The sequence below is a fragment of the Octopus bimaculoides genome, chromosome 1 (assembly GCF_046866305.1).
Source record: "Octopus bimaculoides isolate indiv1 chromosome 1, ASM4686630v1, whole genome shotgun sequence".
Classification (NCBI taxonomy): Eukaryota; Metazoa; Mollusca; class Cephalopoda; order Octopoda; family Octopodidae; genus Octopus; species Octopus bimaculoides.
Genome location: NC_142928.1, coordinates 121,928,202 through 121,946,339, shown reverse-complemented (window position 1 = coordinate 121,946,339; position 18,138 = coordinate 121,928,202). Strand labels below are relative to the sequence as shown.

The 18,138-nt window shown below is 34.9% G+C and overlaps 1 protein-coding gene across 4 annotated transcripts in view; it reads left to right on the top strand.

Moving 5' to 3' along the window:
• Positions 1–18,138, top strand: part of LOC106870854 (DNA mismatch repair protein Mlh1) — a 183,456-nt gene that overhangs the window by 156,627 nt on the left and 8,691 nt on the right. For all 4 annotated transcript variants that reach the window (XM_089357300.1, XM_089357305.1, XM_089357314.1 and 1 more), the window contains exons 12-17: positions 708–844; positions 3,862–3,970; positions 4,384–4,447; positions 6,637–6,801; positions 12,308–12,400; positions 15,281–15,373. In XM_089357300.1, the coding sequence (XP_089213426.1) occupies positions 708–844; positions 3,862–3,970; positions 4,384–4,447; positions 6,637–6,801; positions 12,308–12,400; positions 15,281–15,373 (661 nt within the window). The remainder of the gene's footprint in view (positions 1–707; positions 845–3,861; positions 3,971–4,383; positions 4,448–6,636; positions 6,802–12,307; positions 12,401–15,280; positions 15,374–18,138) is intronic.

The following is an 18,138-nucleotide window of genomic DNA, read 5'->3' as shown; positions in this document are numbered from 1 at the left end:
ATCTATGTAAAGGCACATAGCTCAGTGGTTAGAGTATCGGGTTCACAATCATGAGGTAGTGAGTTTGATTCCCAGACTGGGCTGTATGTTGTGTTCTTGAGCAAGACACTTTATTTCATATTGCTCCAGTTCACTCAGCTGTAGAAATGAGTTGCAACATCACTGGTGCCTAGCTATATCAGCCTTTGTCTTTCCCTTGGATAACATCAGTGGCGTGAAGAATGGAGGCTGGTATGCATGGGCGATTGCTGGTCTTCCAGAAACAATCTTGCTCAGACTTTTGCCTCAGAGGAAAATTTTCTAGGTGCAATTCCAAGGTCATTCATTATTGAAGGGGGTCTTTACTCTTTTATCTATGTCAACTTTATTATTGACCTTATAAGGTTAATTTACTGGCACCAATCTCCCAGCAATTACTTCTAGTTTTGTCATTACAAAACTACCTGTTTTAAAATGACCCTCCTTAAGTTAAAACCTTCTTTTATAATTTATTAAGTTATTCCAAATATCAGCTTAAATATTGGAATAGCTAGTTATTTTCACTAAATTCATCATAATTCTTGATTATTTTCAAAATTAAATGAGACTCAACTGCTGTATATATTTTCTTTAAAAATATGATGACAAAATAGATAAACATTGATTGGCATCATGTTTCATATTTCTCTGTTCCTCATTTTTTTTTTAATTTATTGAACCATGAGAAGAATGAAACTGGAGTCCAATGTACAGTCACCTACTATTTCTGTTAGGAAGGCTAGTGAAAACGGACCTCAACGACGCCCTATCAAGCTGACCAGTGTCTTGGAATTAAAGAAAGACTTTCAGGAAAACTACCATCAAGGTAAATGTACTTTTAGCATTTTATAATGTTGTAAATGTTTATTAAAACCCTTCCTCTCTATACCATCACTACCTCCTTCACCACCACCACCACCACTAAAAAGGGAATCCCTACATGGTCACTGGATTTGTTAGAAATAGCATTTTAAATAATGGAAGGACATATTGCACAATTTTAATTTTATGTAGTAAGAAGTTTACTTGCCAACTGTGTGGTTCCAGGTTCAGTCTCACTCCATGGTACCTGGGGCTAGTGTCTTCTACTTTAGCCCCAGGCCAACCAAAGCCTTGTAACAGAAACTGAAAGGAGTCTATCACACACACACATATATATGTATATATATATATGATCACATATATATATATGCGATCATGTGTGTGTGTGTGTGTGTGTGTGATCCTTTTGACACCTGACATGTGGCACCCATTGCACCTGTACAGGTAATGTCAATCTGATGGAGGGAGTGAGCTTATGTGTGCACAAACATTTGATCACTATAAACAAATCATGTGTGTGGTTGTTCAGTAAGAAATTGTCAAACTCTCATACATCGTCTAACAACAGCAGAGTCCATCATATATGCATATATATATGTGTGTGTGTGTTTGTTATTATTTCCTTGCCTTGACATTGTTTGGCCATAGAGAAATATGAGCTTGCTTCGAAACAGGGGAGGATTGGTGACAGGAAGGAACATCCAGCTGTAGAAAATCTACTTCAACAAATTCCATCCACCCCAAGTAAGGATGGAAAAGTGGACATCATCATCATGTATTATTATTATTATTATTATTATTAGTAGTAGTAGTAGTAGTAGTAGTAGTAGTAGTAGTAAGGCGGCAAGCTGGCAGAATTGTTAGCATGCGAGGCAAAATGCTTAGCAGTATTTTGTCTACCACTGCATTCTGAGTTCAAATTCTGGTGAGGTCAACTTTGCCTTTCATCCTTTTGGGGTCAATAAATTAAGTACCAGTGAAACACAGGGGTTGATGTAATCAACTAGTCTCCTCCCCACAAATTTCAGGCTTTGTGCCTATAGTAGAAAGGATTATTATTATTATTATTATTAGTAGTAGTAGTAGTAGTAGTAGTAGTAGTAGTAGTTCTGTTCAGTGAGAGCAGAATTAATGTTAAACAACTTATCTTTATATTTATATTTCTGGTGCACGTATGTGTATGAGGTGTGCAGGAGTGTGTATGTATGTATTCTCATGTAGGATATCTGAGTGTATATCAGTCTGTGAGATGTGTGCACATGAAACACAGAACTACCACTGTGACTAATGACACAGTATGTGGTAAAGCAATTTGCTGAACCCTAATTATAATTATGCTTATAATTATAGGATTTTTGTATCTTTATGTATAAGTAGAAATGATGTTACTATCTCTGTTTCACTCTGTTTCTGATATAGACAGTGATCACTATGTATACTTATAGTGTTTGTGTGTATTGCTGTGAGTGGTTTTTTCCATTGATTTTGTTAGTGTGTGTGTGAGTATGTTAATGTGTTTGCATCAATGTGTATTTGTTGGATATTGGTCTTACACTGCAAGTATTACTCACCTCTTCTAATAGTTATACCAATAAAACTGATCTTTTACTGAGTGTGTATGTGTGTTATTACAGGTATTAGTGTATTTGTGTGTTCAAGATGTGATATGTGCATATGTGTGTGTGTGTATCTAGAGAGAGGAGGAAGGAGAGAGATTCATATGAGATGTATGTGACTGCATGTCAATGTATGTATGTATGTGTGTGTCCAGGTGTATGTAGGTATTAGTATGATATATATCATATTTATGGTGCACATATGAGTTTATCTGTGTATGAGGTGTGCATGAGTGTGTATGTATGTATTCTCATGTAGGATATCTGAGTGTATATCAGTCTGTGAGATGTGTGCATATGAAACACAGAACTACCTCTGTGACTAATGATTGTCTGCATCAGCAATTAACGAGTATAAACAGTTCAAAATTGGAATAAATTAGTTTACCATGAAGAAGATGACAAGTCTAACAATTCAGGCAACTGCTTGAAGCATTACAATTCTCTTCTTTTGAACTGTTTATATCTATGTTACTGTTAACGAACCTCAGCTTTGATTATATTACAGTCGCTCTGGTTGTTTATATTAAATCAAATTATCTCAAACCTGTTATGTATAAGAACTACTTTTTCGAATATGACTTTTTTTTTTTTAAGACTACTGTATGATTTTAAGACATTTCACTGCTGTTTTTAAGAAATCAAACAATTTCATAGAGGCACTTTTGTTTTGCTTAAATGCATGTCTCTGCATATGTATGTATGCATTTGTGTAAATTTATGAGGGTGTAGCTTCATGTGTGTTGCTGGTCTAAGTTTTATTTACAAGTGTTATGCTATGTAAACTCTATGCACAGCAATTTTGCCTGCTTCCCTGAAGCAAGGTTTCATAATAACACTTTTATCCTTAGGTTGCAACTGTTATTTCTTATTTGCTTACACCTTAGAAAGTATGAAAAATGGCTAATATTTCCTTCAAACTTTGCTTTTGTTACATTTATTAAAACTCCAAAGAGTCCCTCTCAACACATGGCTATGGTGCTCCCCTACTACTCTTGTTCATGTTCATATTGTCAGCCACTAAGGGACCTCCTCAAGTGGTTATGGTCAAGCAGCTGACAAACAAATCTGTGGTACTGAACAGAATATTTGCTTTGATATTTCTGCTTCAGCAACTCAACGCTGAATCTGTCTGAAATGTAATGGAAAATAGGTCAGTTTCAAAACATTGATGTCTAGGTTACAAAAGCAAAGTTTGAAGAGAATACTAGTCATTTCCTTTGATTTCTAGATAGAAGCAAATAGGAAATAATACTTACTGACCAAAGAGAAAAAGAATTTTCATTTTGTTACATGGTGTAATGAATACCATTCTGTTAAAGAAAGTCCTTTACCTAATAAATCATGCACATCTTTTTTTCTTATATTTCTTTTCTTCATTTTCATTAAAAACACTCATACCCAGGCCTTCGTGAGATGTTGCAGAACCACAAGTTTATTGGATGCATCAACGAAGAACTGAGTTTGATGCAACACCAGACTAAATTATACCTCATTAACAATGCCAAACTAAGGTAAGTCATTTTACACTTTATTGCATCCTATTGTTTATTAGGTTGCTTGTAATTCCCAGGAAAGCAAGTTCAATTTCATTTTGCTGCAGTGTCTCTTTTTTTAATTTATTTATTTTTTTCTATTATCACTCTGAGTTTCTTAATGAAATCAAATTGAAAAGTCATTTAATGAGAAAAAGTACCTAATGTTTCAATGCCTCAAGCTTTATTTATAGTTAGGCATGGCTGAGTGGTTAAGAAGCTTGCTTCCCAACCATAAGTATTCCAACTCAGTCCCATTGCACAGTACTGTTTCAGAAAAGCCAACTTTATTGTTCTGCAAGAAGTATTTGACCACAAAAAAATAATTTTTATTTCAACAAAAGTTAGGAAAAGACAGTCTGATAGGAAATATAATGTATTTTCTGTTGCAGTCAACAACTCTTCTATCAACTTCTACTGAGTGACTTTGGAAACTTTGGTGCCATCCGACTTTCTGTGAGTAAAGATTTAGCATTCTTCTTTTCGACACCCTTTTCTTTTTTCTTTTGTTGATATGGTTTGAATGGATCTATAAGTTCTGACACTTGTAGAAATTTCTGAAGCAGTTCTTTTATATATTTAGTGGAGAAATACACATGCACATACACACAGACATGAGTGCACACACACACACCCATGAGCTTCCATATATTCTCCAACTTGTTTCATTCACAAAGTATTGGTCAACTTGAGGCTCTGCATAAGTATATATATGTGTATGAAAAATTCAATTGTCACTAATTGTAACTGAGGCTGCTGGGTAACTGAGGCTGCTATGTTGCTTGAAATAAGATTTATATATATACGTGTGTGTGTGTGTGTATATATCTATATATATCTATATATATTTGTGTGTGTGTGTGTGTATGTGTATGTATATATATTTATCTATATATATGTATGTATATATATATGTATATATATGTATGTATATATATATGTATATATACGTCTATATATATATATATATATATATATATATATATGTTAGGGTGTGGCACTAGCTGCGTGAAAAAGTGCCACACCCTAACAGTTGAGGGAACCCGTGGAAGAGGTAGGCCCAGGAAGACCTGGGCTGAGGTGGTGAGGCAAGACCTTCGTACATTGGGCCTCACCGAGGCGATGACTACGGACCGAGACCTTTGGAAATGGGCTGTGCGTGAGAAGACCCGGCAAGCCAAGTAAGATCGTTGCCAGTGCCCCTGGACTGGTTCTTGTGCGGGTGGCACATGAGATGCACCATTTTGAGCGTGGCCGTTGCCAGTACCGCCTGACTGGCTCCTGTAGGATTTTCGAGCGAGATCGTTGCCAGTGCCCCTGGACTGGCTTGTGCGGGTGGCACATAAAAGACACCATTTCGAGCGTGGCCGTTTTCGTGCGGGTGACACGTAAAAGCACCCACTACACTCTCTGAGTGGTTGGCGTTAGGAAGGGCATCCAGCTGTAGAAACTCTGCCAAATCAGACTGGAGCCTGGTGTTGCCATCCGGTTTCACCAGTCCTCAGTCAAATCGTCCAACCCATGCTAGCATGGAAAGCGGACGTTAAACGATGATGATGATGATGATGATATATATATATATACTTTATAAAGCATATTACTCTACCTCTGGTATTTGAGTACTCTTTTTTCCACCTTGTTACACATTTTATGTTTTTACTCCGATGTATATATATATATATATATATATATATATATATAATTTATTATATGTATTTATTTCCTCCTAGTAATAAATAACTCGGATAAAATAAATTAATTAATAGATACCAGGGTAGCAAAGATCACAAAATAACTGTGGTGTAACTCCTGTTTATGAGGTAGAAACTCCTTGATATTTTGGGTATTTGAGTATATATATATATATATATATATATATATATATATACATACATGTATGTACATATATATATATGTGTACATGTATATATATGTAAATATGCATGTATGTACATATATATATATATATATGTCTATATATATATATATAGAGAGAGAGAGAGAGAGAGAGATACACACACTACTGCTAATCATATTTAATTTTCCTTGTTTGCATTATAATAAATAAATTTCTTCAACCAATTAATTTTATACAACCTTTCTACTGTTAACTCTCATGACTTAACTATGAAATAGATGCAAAACCTGTTTTTTGTTGTTTTTTTTTTTGTTTTTTTGTTTGATGTTTTTTTAAAATCTGGTGAGCTAGAATAGGCAGAGTCAGATGCTTTGCTCAATGGTACCACACATAATGGCTGTAGTAGTAAGATTTGAACTTAGGAATCCACCACATGGTCAATAGTCCAGCACATTGGTTTCAGATTTTGGCACAAGGCCAGCAATTTCATGGGGGTGAGGGATAAGTCAATTATATCAACCGCAATGTTCAATTGGTACTTATTTTATCAAGCTCAAAAGGATATAATCCAACCTTGGCAGCATCTCAACTCAGAACGTAAAGTTAGAAGAAATTCCACTAAGCATTTTGTCCTGTACAATAACGATTCTCCCAGCTTGCCACTTTCCAGTACGTTAACTTTTTCATCTATAGGACCTCTTACATTGGACTAACTGATTTTGAAAAATATCAAATATTTGCTTATCAAACCAACTGTTTCAGGACTTCAATGTTTATTTTCATACAGGAACCAGCACCTCTTTATGATTTAGCTCTGCTTGCACTTGATCTTGACGAATGTGGGTGGACTGAAGCAGATGGCACCAAAGAAGACCTGGCCAACTACATTGTGAAATTCCTGTTCTCTAAAAGAGAAATGTTGCAGGATTATTTCTCTCTGGATATTGATGAGGTAAATAAGATCACTTGGATAATCTCTAAATGCTGCTATCTTTGTGTTGTGATAACCATTGTTTGACCTGTCTCAAATGGTCATATTCCCAGACAGTATGATGAGATAGAACTAAGAATGGATAATTTTAATTCTAGTATTGATCATTATTAGAGTTGAAGCTGGCTGAAATTGATAGTCACTGATTTGTACATCACTATTAATACCACACAGCATCCCAAACAAAGACACATGTCTTTCTCAATATTTTTTCTCTCTCTTTCTCTCTCTCGCACACACACACATACACACACACTCCCTCACTGTTTGTTAAAATCATCAGAAATATATATATCTAAACTATAGTTTCTTTCAATCAGCGTTTTGTCGACTCTACACATCAGTGGATTGTAATCCTTACATATCAATAAACATACATCAGACTCAACACATTTCTAATACAAGAATGTAGTGAACATGTTTGTTTTTATTTCACATACACACACTCATACCATATTTTCCTGCAAATCAGCATAGTATATAAATTAAACATGGAGTGTAAATATTCAAGCATCATCACTATCTTCCCATATCCTACTGCATTTCACAAGGAATGTTTGGTCCTCCAAAGTCAGCCAACCACTTTTGGCTGTAAATGTTGGTCTGAAAAATTCAACTTATCTTTTATATTTTACTTTTTACTTGTTTCGGTAATTAGACTACAACCATGCTGGGGCACCGCCCTGAAGAATTTTTAGTTTACAAGAATTATTCTTCTTGTAAGCTTGATGCTTATTCTATCAGTCTCTTTTTGCCAAAGCACTAAATTTGGGATACATAAACACACCAGTACCAGTTAAGTGGTGGTGGTGGTGGTGGTGGCGGCGGCAGCAGATAAACACGAGCACAAAGACGCACACAGAGACACGCATGACTAGCTTCTTTCAGTTTCTGTCTACCAAATTCACTCACAAGGCTTTGGTTGGCCTGAGGGTACAGTGGAAGACACTTGCCCAAGGTGCAATGCAGTAGGACTGAACCCACCATGTGGTTAGGAAGTAAACACAAACTATAAACAGACACAACATGGAAATGCAGATCAACTTGCCAAAGATAGTTGCAGTGTAATATATAATTGCTCAATGTTCTAATAGCTTAGATTGCCCAGAGAATACAACCTCTTTTAAATCATTACCTGAAGAACTTACCGATGGTGACCCAACATCTTAATGAATTATATAGTCAAAAACACCACATTTCTAACTGTTTGCTGTTGACCACTGCATTTACGGTCTTTAAGAATAAAATTCCATTATTTGCCATGTTTAATTAGCATCATAGCTAATGGTTGTCAGTTGTAATTCATATTAGACCTTTATTGCTCTTGTTTTATCCAGAAAGAGGAGGAAGAAATTTAAAATTGCTGAATTATTTCTATAAACCACATTAAAGAAGTAGGCACAAATTAATATAACTTTCTATTTTCCCACTGAAAATAAAATTGTTGTAAAATTCAATTTAAATTTAAAACGACTGGAAAGGAAATATAAAATTGACAATTTTTATTATATTTGGTTTCAATTTGAGTTAGAATTAAATTTTAAATTCACATTCATACATATACACAAGATTTCTGTGTTAGAAAATATCTTGTATCATTTTGAAATTTTAAACTGAAGAAAGGAAACAATATTTGTCAATGAAACCACCTTCCCTAACTCTTTTTGATACCAACCAGTCTTTGGTCATGTGATATAAAACTTATATTAAAGCATTCACATTTAAAATAAACCCTTCCACAGTAATTTCAAGTAGCTTTAAGTTATTTCTAAATATTTTATCTTAATAAGAACATTTATTCAAATAAACTACTTTAAATTCTTGATTATTTTCAAAATTAATTGAAACTTATTTATAAGCAGTGTATTTCAATAGAAATAGTGTAATGAAAGTGTTAATATGAGCCATGAGGAATATATAAAATGTTATGGTGTGTTCAAATTTTGTTGTTTCTCTTCCTGATGAAGTATTCAGTTATGTATTGTTTAACCCCACATCAGCATTTCAGCTTTGTCCATCTTGTTTTATTGTAAATCTAAGTCTACATTGCCCAATATGGCCTTCCTTTTTTTTAAATAGTAGAATATAATTGATTTGAGGAAGAATGGTTTTTTGGGTTTTTTTTCTTTTTTGCTATTTCTACATATTGTCTATTCACTTTGCATTAACCAGGAACAATTACAAAGTACCACATAGCATAATCTAAAGCAAAACTTGATAGAAAGACATTAGCAAGCAACATATCTATCTAATACTGAATCCCTTACGAAAGTAAATGATTAATTATGTAAGTGACTCCAATGTTACAACACAATGCTAAATTAAACACCCAAATAACTTACACTAGTCACAAACAAAAACCATTTCTTGATTGCTGAAAGAAACTGTCTTATGGTCAAGAATTCAAACCTGGCAGTAATTTTACCTAGTAAAGCACTAATGTTATTCCTCCTGCCTTCTTATCTAATGATTAAGGGAACTTATTGTGGCTGCACATGCCAACACCAACCACATCATACAAAATGTGAGATTGTGAAGATCTAGGTGATAAACCCGGGAACTCTACTGTACTAAAGAAATTGTAAAGAACTCATGATAAAAACCTTAATAAATCAAGAGATGAAACTAGAAATTCATGGTTAAAGAAGTTATGCACTTTTACCCATCTGAGTCTCACAAGTCACTTATATTGCTAAGTGCTTTATAGGTGCAAAACGAATAGTCACTCTATGACCAGCCATAACTTTTTAAAATTTATTACTGCTCTAATGCTTTAGAGCATGCTTCTTTTTCAGATATATGAACTACTGACAATATATATATATATATGTATATATATATTCATATATATAGGGTTGGCCAAAAGTCACCCAACAGTAAATCAAAATTCCATAAATATATTAATATTCAATTTTATTTGTTCATTTGGAAAAATGTGTCACTCAAGAAGGACTTCAGTTTGAACAATTTCCATGATGTTTCATATTTAGATGTTTTTATTAAATTCTTTCAGTTGTTAAACATAAATAAATCTTGGAATTAAATGGTTTGATTTACTGTCAGGTGACTTTTGGCCAAACCTGTATATGTATGTATGTATGTATGTATGCATATACAAGGTGATATCAAAAGGTTCCCGGACTAGTTATGTTTAATAAAAAATAACTTATTTACCTAATTTTAAACATCATCTCCTTTGAAATAGTCACCTTGTGCAGTAAAACACTGGTCCCAGCATTCCTGCCACTTTTGGAATCCAGCCCGGAAGTTGTTTTCTGTGAGTCAAGGACCTCCTGTGACAGAGGTGTTAAAACAGTGACCTTTGAGCTGCATTTTCATCTTAGGGAAGTCCACAGGTGCTAAATCTGATGAATAGAGTGGGTGCAGAAGTGATACCATGTTTTTGGTTAGAAACTCATGAATTTGGTGAAGAATCCAATCCTTCGCACTCCACAAATCCAGTCGTTTTCACTGACTGTCCTCCCTCAAATGCTTGGAAATGTAGAACTCTTGATTGATGAATTCTTGAATGCACAATACTACATTTCTAGGAGTGATGCATATGGTAGGCCTTTCAGATCGCTCATCATCTTCCAGGGACATTCTTCCACTTTTGAAGCACTTATGTCACTTGAGACATTGTGTACAAGCCATCGCCTCATCACTGTTGGCTTGCCAAGGCATGGTCCATGTCTCTGTAGCAGACTTCCCAAGTTTAATGCAAATTTCACATTGGCTCTTTGTTTATGTCCATGACAAAATCGCAGACTACAGCATAGATGTGATCACAAAAACACAAATTTCACTAGTAAACACTGTGATGTCACTCAATATACTGCCTCATGAAGGTCACTGCTAGCTCTCACTATGCATGCAACCAGCTACAGAACTAGTCCGGGAACTTTTTGATACCTCCTCTTAATCTTAATAATACTAAAACTCCAGAGATGTTTGTGTATACCTGAAATATCTCAGAAACAGTATATCTTATTTTAATTTTTTTTGCATATTTATTTTTATACTTACCTTCAGTAGTGCAGTACAAATTTTTGTGACATTTAGACCTCTATTAATGAAAACAAAAAAGCACAAATTTTGTGTTTACCCATGACATCAACACACATACACACATACAGAATGCACACACATATAATGAATGTCATGGCATTGTCAGTCAGCACAAACACACATCCGCTATCTGTGACATATACACACATATAGTCTTTGCATTCTCTACGAAAAAAAAACATCGACTTTTTGACGCACACAATAATCAGTTAGAAATATTTTTAACTGAATGTGATTTCAAAAATGTAAGTTGTTTGTACAGTAAGTCTTTATATTTTAGCTTTCTTTAAGCAGACAATATTTTAATGTTTTTTTTTTAATTATTTCAAGTCGTTAATTTCCGTAAAAATTTTTTATTTATTTACTTTTGTTTTAAAGTGAAAGAGAGAAGAAAGTGAAAGATGTATGTATGTGTATATGAAATAGATGTTTGTGTGTGTGAAAGAGAGAGTGAGAGGAAGAGAGAAAAAAAAAGAGAAAGAGAGAGAGTGAAGGGGTGTATTGTCATGTATACATACATACATCAATACATATGTATACATCTTTTTTGTATGTACATGTGCATGTGTGAGAGAGAGAGTGAACATGTGTGTTCTCATGAATGTGTAAGTGGCACTCTCTCTCTCTCTCTCACTCTCTCTCTCTCTCACACACACACACACAAGTCCATTTCATATACACATACATACATCTTTCACTTTCTCCTCTCTTTCACTTTAAAGCAAAAGTAAATGAATAAAAAAAATTTACGGAAATTAACGAACAAAACCAGCTGATCTGGATGACAGTTCTGAGAGTCAAAGTGAAAGATCACCCTAAGAAAATACCACTACAAAAATTTTTTCAAGTGCATTCAACGTATCTCAGCTCCAAAGATATGGCTACTATTTCTAGCATGCCCTGCTACTACATAACTGCTATTTGTAATAAAGGACCCGAAATACCTGTTATGTGATGGCAGGGCATGCAAGAAAAAGCAGCCAAATCTTTCCTTTTCTGGGGAAAGGAGCTATTTACATGTGATTTTGATGTCACATTCGTTGAAAGCATGCAAAATAATCTGGAAAAGAAAAAAAAAACCCATGAAACAAAACTCCATCGATGGGAAACTCAGACTTTCCAGGTGACCCAGAGGGTCACAGGTAGTCTAGTCTATAATATGTGTGTGTATGTATGTAGATGGGAAAACACATATTGTAAATTATTAGCTATATTGTCATAAACAAATTAGTGTTGTCATTTTAAAACCATGAAAAATCTGTTTCTCACTTTTAGTAATGTCTGTAAATGTCTGCCTCTGTATTGTATATCAAATGTTCATTATATGAGACTCTTTGATGTTGTAAATTATATTTTATATTTTAACCATTTGCTTAAATCATTTTTCATTCCTTTCTAGAATAACAACTTGTGCACACTACCAATGCTTTTAGATAACTATATACCTCCAATGGAAAATTTGCCTCTTTTTATTCTGCGAATTGCTACAGAGGTAAAAACCCCTTAATTTTCTCTCTTTTTCTCTTTTCAATTTACTTTTACTGGTTTAAATGTTCGATTGCAACCATGCTGAGGCACCTCATTCTAGAATTTTAGTTAACTATATTAGTTTCAAACTTTGACACAAGGCCAGCAATTTCAGAGAAGGGGCTAAGTCAATTACATCAGCCCCAGTGCTCAACTTGTACTTATTTTATCGACCCTGAAAGGATGAAAGGAAAAGTTGACCTCGGTGGAATTTGAACTCAGATCATAAAGATGTACAAAATGCCATTAAGCATTTTGCCTGCTTTGCTAACGATTCTGCCAGCTCACCTCCTTAATTAATTTTTATTTACTCCAGTACTTTGTCTGGTGCTTATATTGATTTCATAAAGGATGAAATAGTGAAGTCCAGCTTGGCATAAAACGTTTATTACTCATTTGGAATAAATATTGCAAGGCATTTGGATTCTTGCTTGGCCATCCCCCACAAACAAACAAAAACATGCACTCACATGCACGCGCACACACACACAATAACGTAACCATTTTCAACCCTGACTTAAGGAAACCTGCTAGCTGCTTGATTGCTTACCATTCATGTTAACATAGATGCCAAATAGACTGCATGCTTTCCACAATGTGGGACAGACAACTGTGTATACTAAATCCTTCTCCAATGTACCTCTTGATATTGATGTATGGTTAGTGACATCAGAGTAAGAACTAGAGAGATTCGGAGATACAAGACAATCTAGAAAAGGAAGGTACAGAAACAAATAGATCTCTCAGACCAGATATGTTCAAAGCAGGACTAGTTGACATGTGTGGTGTGATGGAAGAGCAGATAAGAGACTTATAAGATAGAGAATAGGGGTTTTACAAGACAACCTACTGTAATCCACCAGCTACATCTAGGAATATAGTTTCAACCAGGCAGATGGTAACAGTAGCAGAATGGTGTAGTAGACAGAGTCATAAAAGCTAAGAGACAAACAGAAAGATTGAAAGAAAGGAGAGGAGCAAGGAACAATACCAGGTAGCCAGAAGAACTGTTAGACATCAATAGCACTGAGAGAAGATGAACATGGGAGATTCATTAGTGATCTAGAATGAAGGGATTGGATATGGAAATATTTTGGATCACAAATCAGTATTGTATGATGTATCATAACATCATTGAGGAGAATATACACCAAAAAGAAAGCAACAAAGAATTGTTGCTGCAAGAGATTCCTTAGTGCTAAGAATGCATGATAAAGAAAGAGGTTATACTGCACTTAGACACAACTGATGTACCAACTATTGAAGCTGACAGCTTATACAGTTGAAAAGGAAGTTACTGATATGAAGACAGAAAACAAGTGAACTGTCTGGGCTAGCTGCTCAAATGTTGAAATATTCAGTGAAGTAATATACATGTTAGTTATTTGCTATGTTAATCATGTAGTACAGGGAGGTGTCATACCTGATGACAGGTGTCACAGTATCGTCAACAGCTGCTACAAACACAAAGGAAATCCCTAGAAACAAACACCTACTGAAGTGTAAAATTGATGAACCAAGTTATAAAAGTAACAGAATTATAGCACAACTGATTAGGAAGTAAGTCACCTGATATAAAGTTCAGGTTTGTTTCAGGACAAAGCACTACTAATGCCCTTATTCTAGTGTGATGTCTATACTTAACATTTATTGACCTGAAGAAGGTCTTTGACATGGCACCATACACTATAGAAAACTAAGTTTAGATGAATGGTCTGTGAGAGCCATGCAAACCACATAGAGTTATTATTAGCAAGATAAGAGTTAGCTAGTATTTCAGCCAGGAATTTAGCATGTGGCTGAATGTTCATCAGAGCACAATGTTCATGCCCCTACTGTTTATTACAGTTCTCTATATCATAACAGAGAAGTTTAAGATTTGATGTTCATAGTAACTTCTGTATATTGATTCTTAGAGTAGAATTTGTCAAAGATTTAGAGAAGAAATTCTAAACCTGGAAGCAAAACTTAAAATCAGAAGATCACAGAGCAGTTAGCTGGAAAGAAGACAAACCTTTACTGCTGTTGGGGAAATGGCCATGCTCAATATGCAGAAAAGAAATAAGTAGGAATTTTATACAGTATACCCAATATAAAATACAGGTGAAGAAAAGGTGCAGACTGGCAGAAAAGGAAAACTTCATATATAACAGATGCACAGGTGCAGTTAGAAGTAAGAGCACCCATGATCAAAAGCATTCTAGTATGACCATCCCATCTTTTTACAGGTATTTTGCGCCATGAACTATTATCCAGTGTGTCCTTTTCAAAGGTAATTGGGGTAATTTGAAGGAGATTTTACTGATTTATCTAGCATGGTACCCAGCCGTACAGAAGCTCAGCCATTGACTCATACATCAGTTTATTTTATTTATTTGTCCATATATAATCAAGAAAACCCACCCACCACAACAGAATTGAGATTCTGAAACCAAGGTGTCATGTAAAAAGCATTGATATGAGTGCTGGTGTTACGTAAAAAGCACTCAGTTCACTTTGTAAAGTGGTTGGCATTAGGAAGGGCATCCAGCTGGAGAAACCTAGCCAAAACAAACTATGGAACCTGGTGTGGCCCCTGGTCTTGCCAGTTCCTGTCAAGCCATCCAGCCCATGCCAGCAAGGAAAATGGGCATTAAATTTTGATTATGATGATGATGATAAAAGTTTTGTTGTGTAAAATATGTATTTTCTTTTATTTTTATATTTATTGACTTTTTCCTCAATATTGATTGAAACATTTCTTCTGATTGTGTAACCAAGTGTGAGATATTGTGATGAAGATTAAATCTAAACAGAAACCTATCCTGCCTTATAATCATGGCTGTTATGTTTCATTTTATTACAGGTGAACTGGGATGTTGAGAAAGAATGTTTCATGACATTCTGTAAAGAAATCAGTGAGTTTTATGTCTTAAAGAAAAGTGTGCTTGTAGAACAGGTGAGGCATGATATTTTCATTAACGATGTTCACTCATTAATGGATGCTCTTGTTTTGTTGGTGTTATTATTGCCACCATTCATTCATTCATTCATTCATTCATTCATCTTCTTCTTCTTCTTATTATTATTATTATTAATAATAATAATAATAATAGTAATAATAATAATAATAATAATCAGCCCTGCTTGATATCAGACATTCTATCAGTGACCATCCAGTTTTGTTTTGTTGTTTTTTTACAGCTATATTGTCTCTAGATCTATATCACCCACTTTCATATTTTTTAAAACAAAGGAAGAATGTGATACAAGGAAAATTTAGCTGGTATTTTTAGCAGGATGACCAACCATGTAGAGGCTTTCTTATTTACTCATAATTATTATCATAGTAATTGCTGTTTTTGATGTTTCAGTTGTCATTAATGGTGGCTTTGGTAGTGGTGATGCTGCTGTTGTTGTTAAGAAATTGTTGTTACTATTGATTTTGCTACTGTTATTGTTGTTTTTATTACCATTGTTGATGACATTATGGCAATCATTTTTGTTATTGCCTTGACATGAGATAAATGGTAAATTCCGTATTTTTAGCTTCCCACAAAAAAATGTAGGATTAGCTTTAACACTGTGCCAACTTTTATTTGAGTATATCTAATAATTTCTATCACCCAAGAATGAAGGCAGATATTTTTGTCTTTTATGATTTAGTCTTAAGAGGAAGGACAGAGTCAATACTCTTTTTTGGTGAGAGGGTTGTGTGTTAAGAAGCTTTGCTTCCCAACTACATGGTTCCGAGTTCAGTCTTACGGCATGACATCTTGGGCAAGTATCTTCTACTATAACCTCGGGTTGACCCAAAGCCTTGTGAGTGGATTTAGTAGGCAGAAACTGAAAGAAACCCATCGTATATGTGTGTGTTTGTTCCCCCTCACCACTTGACAACCTGTGTTGGTGTGTTTTCATCCCTATAACTTAGCAGTTCAGCAATAGAGATTGATAGAATAAGTTCCAGGATTTAAAAAAAAAGTACTGGGGTCAATTTATTCAACTAAAATTCTTCAAGGCAGAGCCCCAGCATTGCTGCAGTCAAATGACTGAAACAAGAAAAAGATAAAAGATAAAGACAGGCGCAGGCATGGCTATGTGGTAAGAAGCTTGCTTTCCAACCATATGATTCCGGGTTCAATCCTACTGAATGGCACCTTGGGCAAATGTCTTTTTCTGTAGCCTTGGGCCAACTAATGCCTTGTGAATGGATTTGGTAGACAGAAACTGAAAGAAGCTCGTCGTATATATGTATCTGTGTGTGTGTCTATGTTTGTTCCCCATCACCATTTGACAACCAGTATTGGTGTGTTTCCATCTCCATAACTTAATGGTTCAGCAAAAGAGATCGATAGAATGAGTACTTGGCTTTAAAAAGTATTGAGGTTGATACATTCGACTAAAAGTTCTTCAAGGCAGTACCCCAGTGTGGCCACAGTCTAATGACTGAAACAAGTAAAACATAAAAGACATAAATATGAGACTACTAGAACAAAGCATGGAAGGTTTTGGTATCCAAATCCTTGTGACATAGTAAACACCACTGAATGTATTTAAGATGATGGTATTAAACCAAGCAATGAATTAGGTTTATTTCTCAAGCTACCATATGGTGTTGACAACAACATGTCCCTTAACCCCTTGGGAGTCGATGGGATGTTGCAGCCATGCAGCATATCTAGGGCAAAAAAGCCTGGCGGAGCCCATCCCTCTTTAGGCTAAACTCATTTTTGCCAGCTGAGTGGACTGGAGTGGTGTGAAATGAAGTATTTTGCTCAAGAACGCAATGGATTGCCCAGTCCAGGGATCAAAATCAAAGTCTTACTGTCACAAATCCAACACCCTAATCACTAAGCAATGCACCTCCACTTGTGATATGTATTGCTGCAGCTGAGTGAACTGGAGCAACATGAAGTCAAGTGTTTTACTCAAAAACAACACGTTGCCTGCTCTAGGAATTCAAACCACATTCTTATGGTTGTGAGCCCAACACCCTAAGCATTAAGCCATGCACCTCCACCTATATGGTGCAGAAATTCCTAATATGCTCTAGAGATATAGTATAATGTTGGTGAGAGATGTTTCTAATGTATCACTTTCCATACTCATGGATGTAAGCTTTTACCAAGTATACTAGCTCAAATTGTTGATTGAATTTCTTCAGCAGACTTAACATCTCAATCAAATAGTTGACAGAATAAGATAGATAATTACACTATTTAAAATAAGAATTGGAAATCAATAAGTTAATAGACAGGGTAAACATAACATAAAAGTAGCATACAAGTACAATGGAGTTGGTGAAAAAAAATGTTTAGAGCATAGAAAAGAAACCAAGAGCAGTTTCACCTTTGGTTCTGAGATATTCAACTGGAAAGTTCTGTTAGGAGAGAACAAAGTAAAAGGGAAATTGCCAAATGATATTGATACATGCTAGTGTTTAGCAACTATTCCAATAAGTCATTAAATCATTTTCTCATTATCGTTACTCTTATATATTGATTCTACATCTGGTCTTTGAACTGTAACCTTTGATATGTTTCTCGAAAACATCAAGGAGCATTTAATCTTATTCTCTTATTTTTTTTTTTTTTGCTTCTTTCATTGTTTCATAACTGACAAAAGACTTATCATTATATTGAAAACTTGTTTTGGTTCTGTAGCTTATTTCTTTTTTAATGATAGTTGTTGCCTCTGTTGTTGCAAACTCCAGTCAACCTA